We start from the raw sequence: 11,819 nt of genomic DNA, 5'->3' as shown, positions 1-11,819 counted from the left end.
TGTTAGAAGAGTCAAGGGCTGCATCCACACTGTGGAAATAACCCAGTTCGAGACCGCTTCAACTGCCTAGGATTAGTACTGGGAATTGTAGTTTATTTATGGCACCAGAGTTTTCTCTCTCTCTCTCTCTCTCTCTCTCTCTCTCTGACAGAGAAGGCTCTCAGAACAACAGTCACCAGAGCTCCCTAGCAAATCTTTGAGCCAGGGCAGTTAAAGAGGTCTCAAACTGGGTTATTTCTGCAGTGTGTTTTGAAACCACGTCAGCACAGCCAACTGAGGGAGGGAGGGAGGGAGAGCCGCCTTTCTGGGCGGTGCAGAGTGCGCCTAGGCCCTCCTCTTCCTTCTAGGAGAGACGGAGGAGGAGGCCAGGCCTTTTCCCTTCTTCCTTCCCTGGCGCCTAAGATGGCGTCCGCCGCCACTGCTGCTGCTGCTGCTGCCGCCTTGGTGGGGCCTGGCCTTGGCCCTGAGGAGCTGAGGCTGCTGGAGAAGTCCCTGGGCCTCAAGAAGGGGAACAAGTACAGCGGGCAAGGAGAGCGGCAGGTGAAGGGAAACAGCACCCTCATCATCATCATCATCATCGCCATCATTTCATTTACTTAAACCCCTCCTTTTCTCCCCATTATAGGGACTCAACAAGGCGCCCTTCCAGCTTCATCCTTCATCCATACATTTAGATTCGGGTGGAAGTCGCTTTTACAAAGAATTAAGTTCCCTTAAATTTAAATAAAACATGCATTTAGATTCAGGTGGAACTAGTCTCTTACAAAGAAATATAAACTTCAATAAAACATACATTTAGATTGGGACAGAAGCCCCTTTTACAAAGAAATTAGTTACCTTAAACTTAAATAAAACATGTTTAGATTGGGATGGAAGTCTCTTTTATAAAGAAATAAGTTACCTTAAACTTAAATAAAACATATGTTTAGATTGGGACAGAAGCCCCTTTTACAAAGAAATTAGTTACCTTAAATTTAAATAAAATATACGTTTAGAGTGGGATGGAAGCCCCTTTTCCAAAGAAATAAGTTGCCTTAAATTTAAATAAAACATACATTTGGATAAAACATAAATGGGTGGCCAAGGGAGGGGGTTATATCGATTACAATATGATTTATATACGATTGTCCACTTATAAATTTATACCAATGGTCCCCAAACTATGCTCTTTAAGAGAGTTTGGACTTCAGCTCCCAGAAGCCTCAGCCATGTTATCCAGTAGTTTGGGAACAACTGATGTAGACCATTGTGTTAAAGGGTTTTTTTGAGCGTTGGATTCTGTAAACCTGGGTTCAAATTCCGGCTCAGCCAAAAAGAAAACACTGGATGACCTTTGGGCAAGTCACACTCTCTCAGCCTTAGGGGAAGATAATGGCAAGTCCCTTCTGAAGGAACTTGCCAAGAAAACAATGTGATAAAGTCACCGTAAATTGAAAATGACAATCACATTTAGACCACCCAAAAATATCTCCCACATGCGCTGCTTTATTTTAAAATCCATGTTAGTCTGTGGTGTTTTTTGGGCTAATGCTAATATGAATTTGGAAATCTTTTTTGTGTCCACCCTTAACTACTACTTTTGGTTTTGGTTTAAGATTGATCATTATAATAATTCACCTCTCATACCAACTGCAGTGAAGGACAACCTTTTTCTTCCTTTTTGTTTTATTGACAAGATCTTGGCAAAGCATTTGAATGACAGATATTCTTTTTTTACTATTTTAAAGAGTATTCCTACCTTATTCGGAGTTTTCTTCCCTAGGGTAGTTTTCTTTTCATGAGACAATGAGGATTGGCAATTTATGTAGATTAGGGAGTGGATGGGAAGGTATGCCCCCATATCCTAATGGGACTTCACATCCTATCATCCCTCCCTATTGGTTATGCTGGCTCAGGCTGATGGGTGCTACAGTCCCACAACATCTGGAGAAACTCACATTCCCCCACCCTTCGGCAGGTGAGTCGGAAGGACCAGAGAAGCCATCTAGTTCAGTCATTCCCAAATTCTGGTCCTCCAGATGTTTTTGACTTCTGCTCCCAGAATTCCTGACCATTGACTAAGCTGACCGGGATTCTAGAAGTTGAAGTCTGAAACACCTTGGGAAACAAAGTTTGGAAACTACTGGTTTCTAGTCCAGCATGCTGACTATACAGAAATACACTATTTGAGCACCCCTGAGATATGAGCTTCCACCTGGTGTAAAGATCTCCAGTGAAAAAATGTCCACCACATTCTGAGGCAGCAATAACATTGGTCTTAAAAGTATACAACATTAAATGAGCATGCTTAGAAGACTTATCTGTGTGTGGGGGAGACATCTTGCACATATAAAAAGGTCTGGTGGGATGAAATCTGCTTGACTTTTCTCCCCAACATGCAGATACAGTATTTAGTTGCAAAACTTGTTTTTTTTAATGGGTATTCCAGCTTCCACATGTGCAGCCTGCAAAGGGGACATATTAGGTTTATAACTATACTCACTAAATTCACTAAACTGACTTTCCCCCCTTCAGACTATCCTGCTGGGGGCTGGTAGTAAATACTGCATTTCTGTGCTATGTGTGGAGGAGGTGCTTCCATCCTTCAGCAGTCTGCTTGATTTATATACTGAATTGGTTATTGTGTGCCTTCATGTAATTTCTGACCTACAGAGACCCTAAGGTGAACCTATCACAGGGTTTTCTGGAGCTGAGAGTATGTGACTTACCCAAAGTCACCTAGTGGGTTTCCATGGCTGTGCAGGGATTCAAATCCTGGCCTCCAGAGTCGTAGTCTAATGCTCAAACCATTACACCATGCTTTCTGTTGTGTACTGAGTGCAGAAGAGAAAAAGGGAGCCCTTCATCATCCTTTAGCAGCCTGCTCCGTTACCTGCTTAGAGTTCCTGGTCCCCTGTGGATACCAGGCAAACTTTTAAACACAGCAAGTCATGAGAAGTATACCTACTTGAATGTGCCAAATGGATATACAACCGATCGCATTTTTGTTGGTAACATAGGTCTGAAGCAGACGGGTGGGAAGGGGTGGACTGAGACTGTGGCAATCCCACAGCCCGCTCTGAAAACAGGCCACTGCTGCCTGACCTAAGGCACAACACCAGGAGGTGGATTATTCTAGCTCCTGTTTGCTTTGGTCTAAAGGACCAGACTGCGATTGCAGCACAGCTTCTGGCTGCATTGGAAGCATACATCATCTAAACAGCGCACCTCTAGCGTGGCCAAAAGCTGCTGCTTTATGCCCATGTGTTCTGGGCCACACTGATAACCAGCTATATTTTATCTGGCGAGCATTCCATCATAAAAGCAGTTGCATTTTCTTTTGTGAAGACCTAGCAACTGAAATGCCTCATTAGACTAATTTTGATATATATATTGAAACAAGTGAGGCTTTGGGGCAAGTTGCTACTCCTAATGTTTGTTCTCCAGTATTTTAAAAAAACTTTCTTTGGTGACTTCTGCCCCAAGATGCGTTAATTGAGTTATCTTGATTTAAACATATGTTAGAAAGTAAGGTAAATTATTTATTTATTGATTTGTTTGTTTATTGTATTTATACCTCACCCTTCAGCCACAAAGACTCAGAGCAGCTTACAAATTTTAAATTAGGCAGTTCTCTGCCCTCAGGCTTACAATCTAAAAAAGACATGACACAAAAGGAGAAGGGATCGACATTGGGGTAGGGGATCAAATCCAGCAGTTCTTCTTTCCCTCTGAGGCCAGATGATGGCAGCTGAACTGGACAGGAGGCTTCTTCAATAAATGGACTGTTAAAATGGAATTGGTTTCCAAGAAATATTGCAACCTTTTCCTCTTTATACATGGAGCCTGATCATGCCTAACAACAGCAGTTCTGTGTCTGAACAACCAGGTCACCTTGTATTGTCTCTCTCTAGACTCCTGTCCTGCAGATGAACAATGGGCCCAGTCTGAGAGGACTAACCACCATAGCCATCCATCTGGTGAAGCAAGCAAAGAAGGAGCAGCTGCTTGGAAGTACTGCTGAAGAGAAAGCTATGGTTCAGCAGTGGTTAGAATACAGAGTAACACAAGTAGATAAGCATTCCAATAAAGAAGAAATCAGAACAGTTCTGAAGGTAAGAGCAACAATTTTAACATTCCTCATTTAGGGTGTATCTACACTGTAGAAGTAATGCAGCTTGACACCAATATAAGTGATGTAGCCCCATCCAACAGATTGTAATTTTGTGAGGCACCAGCACTCTTTGGTAGAGAAAGCTAAAGACCCTATAAATCTACAAATCCCAGAATTCCATAGGATGGAGCTATAGCACTTAGAAGTGGTGTCAAACTACCTTATTTCTTCAGTGTAGAGGCACCTTTTATTTCCTTTTATCCTGTGAAGGAGTTAGTTGTCCTTCTCTTATCAACAAACATGGAACAATAAAAATGCCATTAACTAAAATTATTTGATTAGAGTCTGGGTTGGTTTTTGTTTGTTATGTTTTTTTCATATGATTTAACAAAACTGTTTATCAACTCAGTAATGATTTGGGCACAGGGTACGTTTAAGGACACTGCTGCCAGGCCTTTAATTTTGAACAGTAAAAGTGGAGGCAGTTTGAGGTAACACGGGTGAATGCAATGAAAATTGCATGACACTGAAAACAATTAGATTTAAATGTGCATAAAGTTCAAGCTGCGGGGAACGTGCGGGGGTGCAAGGGGCAGCGCATCCCGTTCAAATGAATAGAGGCGCACCCATGGCACCCCGCACACTCGCGCTGCCGCGCATGAGCCGCATTCAAATGAAGGGCTCGAGCACACGCGAAATTAGACTTACGCGGGGGGGGGGGGTCCGGAACGGATCCCCCGTGTAAGGCAAGGGCCCACTGTAATTGCATTGGATCACATGCTATGCTTAATAGTTCAATGTTTAATCGTGTCTTTGTTATTGATTTCAATCACTTCTTAGTTATTGATTTGTATGGCAGTTTCTATCTTTTTTTGAAGGACAATTGATTAGTAGCTCTGCAAGCATGTTTTCTTACATACACACATACTTATTTTCCCACTTCCATCCCCCCCACACACACACACACAGCCACCCATGGCTAATGAGGCAATAGGCATTCAAAGAGATAGCCATGTTAGTTTGTTTCAGCATAAAAAGGAGGATGGGAGAATTATCTAGATGTACCTTAAGACTGATTTATTTTTCCATGAGCTTTCATAGACATGGTTTTTTGTGGTTTTTTTCGTGCTATGTGGCCATGTTCTAGAAAATGGTCACATAGCCCGAAAACCCCACAAAAAACTATGGATGCTGGTCATGAAAACCTTTGACTCCACATTTCATGGACATCCTTCGGACATATGCCTAGAGTGCACTAGTCCTCACCTGTGGGTATAGCATGAGCTTTCTTGATGACAGATCCGCAAATCTCAGGTTTCTAGCTATGTATGGGAAACACTAAACTCCTTCAGCAATTTACTGCATGTAGTAAGAGAGGAAGTCCTCATGCATGTGTAAATTCTTTGCTCTACAGACTTCTAAACCTAATTTCTGTGGGCAAATGAGGAAAATAGCTTAGGATTTTATGACTGTGGCTATTTTAAAGTACATATTATCAAAAAGATGTTAATATTTCTTTTAATACATTACAATCTATTCACTCAGATGTAGAGACTGCCCTGCTAGGTGTTCTTTATTGTGATGCAAAAGTGAATAATTTTGTTCTTGGGGGAAACAGCAAAATCAGCACTTTTATAGTTTGGTTCATTTTTCCAGCTGAATTGTATACAAATGCATGTACATACACTGCAAGCAAAGGAGAGGCAAAGAGAAACTTGATATCCCAGTTTTTGATACAACCTGAAATCACAGATATGAAGTAGGAGGTACTACTGGACTTACTGAGGAGCATTCAAACTCAGAACTTTGGCTTAGGTAGTGTCTTTCTACCTAACCTAACTGTGGCTGTTGTAAGGATTTTAAACGTTTCAACATCTTGAGCTCTGTGAAATGAAGAATGAAATTGTTTCAAGGCTAAAAAGAAAACAAGAATTTTTGGCTTGCCAAGCAAAGCTGCCAAAAAAATTGTGGCTCCTTCTGTAAGAGGAATCTGCTCATTCCTAATTGTTATACTAGGCACCCTATTTTCTGTCCTTTTCATTAAAAAATTAATAAAAGCACACATTTGCTCCTTTTGTCATTACAATACTTCCTTAGCTAAAATCACCTTTACAGGTGACTTCCCTCTCAGGCATAAGACATCTGACAGGTGCTCTGGTCAGTTTAGCATAATTTGCATTGCATAACCAGTCTTGGGCAAAACTTGAGATTCTCTTCACATTAATTAGCTCCATAACTGACTTTTCTAGGGTAGAATGGAATAACGCATCCCAAAATTGTCCCTTTTAATTATTTGAACTTTTATTGTATGTAGACTACATGTTTCTATATGAAGTATGCACATTGGTGCACATATGCAGGGGGGAAATGGGGAATATTGTGCTCTTAATATTTAAGTCTTTCTCTAGTCTGAGGTAGATTTCATCTCTTCTGTTTCTTTTAGGACCTTAATTCATACCTTGAAGACAAAGTCTACTTTACAGGAAACAATTTTACTTTAGCAGATATTTTACTGTACTATGGACTGCACCATATCATAGTAAGTACAAAATCATTAAAGCAAACGCTTGAACTTGTTAGATAATGTGGGAAGGGAAAGCATATTATGTTGGAAGGCATTTTCATTGTTAGAACAGAGAAAAATTCTTATATTTGTTCCTGACTATTATTCCATAGTGGCAAAAATGGCTATGTTTCATAGAAATAAACAAGGAGTAATTGAAATAAAGTCCAGCGGAGTCTGAGGAAATCAATTCATTGCCACCCACCTTACAGTTTACCATTTTTACTGTTTTAAATTGCTGCTGTCTTCATATTCTGTAATGATTAATCTGTACATTCAAGTAAGCAGAATAAGCATGTAATGGATCATGATGTTTGCATGTAGAGGATATGGGAATGTTCAGTCAGGACAGTTATTTTGGGCCAGGTTTGTGATAGAAGAGATCAGATGTTTACTAAGAAAAATGAAGCCACAACAATAGAAGAGCTTGAGGTACAGGAAGGTTGCATAGGGGAAAGAGAAATATATCTTGGTGGTCAGGCAGTGCAGAATCTTCCTTATTTGGAATCTTCCTTATTTGGAATAAAATTAAATTAATCAACAGGCCTTCTACACTTTAGATTTCAAGATGTTTGATTTACCAGATTAAATAGGGGTTTTTATTGTGTAATGTGACACATCTTTTTCTTCCATTCTTTAGGCTGACCTTACTGTACAGGAGAAGGAGAAATACCTTAATGTGTCTCGTTGGTTTAATCATATTCAGCACATTCCAGGTATCCGGCAACATCTGTCTAGCATAATCTTCATCAAGAATAGACTCTATAATACACATTAAGTCTCATATTTGGAATTACTGAGAAAATAAAACCGTCCTTTGGAGCCACTAATGCATGCAAGCATTGGTTTCTGTCATTTCCATATGTGAAGCTGAACAGTTGGTGCCTAAAGTCATAAAGTTGCATTAAGTAGCTGTTTAGAAATATGGACTTCATTAAAAAAAATATTTGGCAAATTTCAATAAGTGAAATGTGAATCAAGCTTCTTGAAGTAGAACATTTATTTTAATCACCCAGACATATATATATATATATATATATAGGAGCTTAGCTTTTATTGTACGGAAACATAGAAATTTATTGCACATATGTCAACCTGTGCTGTTTGTCTGAATAGTATCATGTATAGTATTCCCTTGTATTTTATCCTGTGGATGTTTACACTAGTTTTGTAAAAGTTACAAGGAAATTCTATTGTGCCAAGTATTTTGAAAAAGAAAAGTCATATGTATTGGAAGCAAATAATATTTATGTGATAAATTATTTGAAAAGCTTTAGTTTGATTGCAGTTGATTTCCTGGGATGTAGAAATGAAGATTAAATATTGAAACTGTAAGACTGGATACTGCAAATCAAGTGATAAAATTTACTTTCCTATCTGTCTGTCTGCCTATCTATCTGCATGATTCCCATTTTCTTTCTTTTTACTGTAGTACTGCTGTAATACTATAGAAGCTCCTTCATTCCTTTGCATGTAATGAGCCCCAGCCATGCCAACTCCCCTTTATTCAGCAGATGCCAACTATTATAACAAAAGGACAATGTGAGCAGAGGTCCTTTGCAGGTTAGGTATATTCCACACCTTCCAATGTGTAGAGCTTTTGTCTACATGTAGGCTTATAAATTGCCTCCCGTTCCTGGTTTTTTGGAAATGTTTCTTTCAAAAAAAAAAAAAAAATCCCAGCCCCCCCCCCCCAAAAAAAAAAAGATTGTTAAAATAGAACCCAGCCAAGGGATTACAAGTGAAAGTCATTTGCCCAAAACATCACTTTGGGTTTCTGCTGGGTGTGCTAGTGCAAGCTGCTGAGAGATGGGAGTGGCTGAAACACCCAGTAGGTTCCTGACCTGGCTTACATAGTAGTTTGCAAGCATTTGATATGTGTACTTCATAGGTAAGGGGTGAGCAGAAATTACTGGTATTGCTTTTTGTGACTGGAAGTAAAACACTTCCAATTGTAGAACAGACTGATTGAATCAACTGTTGAAAGGTAAGTCAACACTTACAAAAATCCCAGTGGATCTAATTATTTGATACTAGAAATAATCTTATTTTGATCTCAAAATATAAATAATTCTAAATAAAAAGAAGCAGATGGCATACCAGTTAGCAGTTTCAAGATATAGAAACAGAATTCATTCATATTCTAAGAAAAATCTCCCAATCAATATAGAAAAATAAAACAGTGATCTGCTAAGTGGAGAAGTTTAACATACATTACAGTTGCCATGAAATGGGATACCAGGTACTATAGAAACCATCAGACCAATACATTTGTTCTTTACAACAAAGATTTTCACTATATAGAGTGAGAAATACGAGACATTAAACATGGTTCAGAAAAGGAAGGGCCAAAGCACACGGCCAGTAAAGAGCAGCCTGAAGCTGCTTCGGCTGCGATCAGGCTGGGACTGGGCGACTGCACAGCCTGCTCCCGAAGCAGGCCCCTGCCATAGTCCCAAACTGGCACCGCCAGGAGCTGGATTATGTCTGCTCCTTTTTGATCCAGTCCAAAGCACCTTATCATGGGGCTGGAACAGCGTACATCATCTGAACACCACACCCCCATAATGGTTGGAAGCCACTTATTTGGCCCCTGTGTTTCAGACTGAAGTACTGAGAATCGTATTGCAAACATATACAGTGAGTCTTTGGTATCCACTAAGATTTGGTTCCAGGAGCCCCTGTGGATACCAAAATCTGTGGATGGGCAAGTTCCATTAAATACAGTAAAGAGTAAAATGGTGTCCCTTGTATAAAATGGTAAAATCAAGGGTTGCATTTTGGATTTTATATATTTGAATATTTTCAAGTTGTGGTTGGTTGAATCCATGGATACCGAGGGCCAACTAATAGCTAGTAAAGCACATGAGAAAATTTCAGGAAAAAAATAACGAGTGATTTATAGAATCAGAGTTGGAAGAGACCACATTTGAAATGGATGTGCCACAATATTTGATTGTCCTGATGAATAGCCTATACTCTGGACAAATGACTATGGTCAGTACTGAATATGGAGAAACAATAGTTTCCATCTGGCAAGAGGGGTCAGACATGACTACATTTTATCAGCTTACTCATTTAACTTTCATGCAGAACAGAAAGTGAACTTAGGGGCGAAGGAAGGTGTGAAAACAAGAAGGAACATAAACCATTTAAGACGTGTAGATGACGCCATATTAAATAACAACTACAGATGATTTACATAACTCAAATTTAGATTATGAAGACATCAAAATAGTTTTTTAAAATTGTATACTTTGTTAAGTCTTCAATCAGAATGGAGACTAGTCAAATAGTAAGAAGAATTAAGATTGGAAGGGCACCTATGAATGAACAAGATTCTCAAGTGTAAAAATGTAGTATATAATCAAATATGAAATTCAGGATTTCCAATTTCTGCATATGGTTATGAAAGCTGGACAATGACAGGGGGAGATGCAAGACCTGAGCAAGGTTATTCATGATGAGGACTCCATTTGTTAACCATTTATAGGGTTACCATAAGTTGGAACCTACAGTAAAAACAAATCAATTGTTAATGTGCTGTACCGGAGACACCACCATTATCTCCATATACAAGAGTCTGGAAAATAAATTTATTAACTCTTCAGAAATTTAGTTCTGTGGCTTTCAGATCAATAGCCAAGACACAATTTTCAGTTGGTGCTATTGCCCAGCAGCACCATATATTTTCACCTCCTAACAAATGCAGATTTAGACTGAAGCCCAACAGTACACCAGTGAATGCGTCCTAGCATAACAGGATTCTCTCTACATCTACTCTGCAGCACTCAGTAAAGTTCCACTCCTTTTCTATGAAGGGCTTTTTTATCCATGGGATTTTGAGGGTACTTAAGGACTACAGGGGAGGGGGTTACTTCCTACCTGTCAGTCCTCGGTAAATAAAAGAGAGAGGGATGAATGGGGTCTCAGGATTTGAGGTCTCTTAGAATTAAAGTTTGATATATGCAGTTAAGTTTGTAAATCTACATAGCTGAGCTGGACTCAAAGCCATACTGGATATTTATAGCATCTCTTTATCATCTTTCATAAGTATTTGTGCCAGATTGCTTGACAGTGTAAAGAAGGAAAGCATATCTTGTTCACTTTCAAATACCTGAACATAGGAAATGGTCATAAAAAATAAGGGAACCTATGGTGTATATTACTAATATGATTGACCTTTTAAAATTGATTTGGCAGCGCGGGGAGATAGCCCTTACAATTCAAGTTCTTGCTTTACTGTCTAAGTGGTACATTTCAATGTTTTGGTTTTCCCACCCTTCATTGCCCTTCTAATATGGTATGGTGAGGAGTACAAATAAGCTTCTTAATTATGGTCCTTCACAAATGTATGGATGTGACTAAGCATAATGAATTTACATTCACAGCATTATGTGAATAATGATGCTCATTTAATATTTTGCATAACTGCTGCATCCAAATAAGTGTCTGACATGTTATCTACTTAACTCTATACCTCTAGGATGTGAAGTCTCTGCCATATGATACGATGACACCACACAATAAAAGTACTCAGTAACTGGTTAAATGTCAGAGTGCAAGCCAGTTGTCATCCCTGTTTCAACTATCTTGATTATTGAACTGAGACTTCTTAATCACAGCTTGCAGATCAAAGTGACACACATAAAGCAATACAGAAATCAGCTCCAATTCTCTTGGCTTCATGATCCTTTATATTATAACAATTATGAATATGTATAAACAGCCTGGAGTTTGCTATTTGAAGCTTTAGTCAATGTGGGCACCTTGGAAATATTCAAGGACATCGCTATGTTTGGTTCTTTTAAAGGAATCCAATAACATTTTTGAGTGTAACTGGGAAGAAGAAATTTGTGACATACACTGTGTTTACAAAAGCTCAGTCAATAAATCTCTTCTCAAGCTAGTTTCAAAGGTGCAAGTGGATTCCTTTATATCTTTTGATGTAGTGATGCATGTATGTCTGTGTATTGATGGATAAATGTCTAGTTGCCATATGAAAAACATTTTTTTCTTTGTAGATATTGTAGGCTGTTAGTCAAGTTACTGGGAAAAGAACATCAATATATCTACTCACCAACCACACCATGCTCTTTCAGAAATGTACTTTACTCCAAGTTTTAAAATGTTACGTGTCACTTGTCCAAGGTTACCCAGTGG

At 39.1% G+C, this 11,819-nt stretch overlaps 1 protein-coding gene across 1 annotated transcript; it reads left to right on the top strand.

Annotated features, from left to right (window-relative positions):
• Positions 1 to 342: 342 nt before the first annotated feature.
• On the top strand, positions 343 to 7,932 carry EEF1E1 (eukaryotic translation elongation factor 1 epsilon 1). The gene is made up of 4 exons (XM_089516705.1): positions 343 to 540; positions 3,894 to 4,094; positions 6,537 to 6,632; positions 7,297 to 7,932. Exons 1-4 carry the CDS (start codon positions 403 to 405, stop codon positions 7,432 to 7,434), a joined length of 573 nt encoding a protein of 190 aa, XP_089372831.1. The 5' UTR covers positions 343 to 402; the 3' UTR covers positions 7,435 to 7,932.
• Positions 7,933 to 11,819: the final 3,887 nt, after the last annotated feature.

This window comes from Sceloporus occidentalis, unplaced genomic scaffold, assembly GCF_023333645.1.
Source record: "Sceloporus occidentalis isolate IW3139 unplaced genomic scaffold, rSceOcc1.0.p SCAF_3, whole genome shotgun sequence".
In the NCBI taxonomy this organism is placed as follows: Eukaryota; Metazoa; Chordata; class Lepidosauria; order Squamata; family Phrynosomatidae; genus Sceloporus; species Sceloporus occidentalis.
This window is presented reverse-complemented; position numbering and strand designations above follow the sequence as displayed.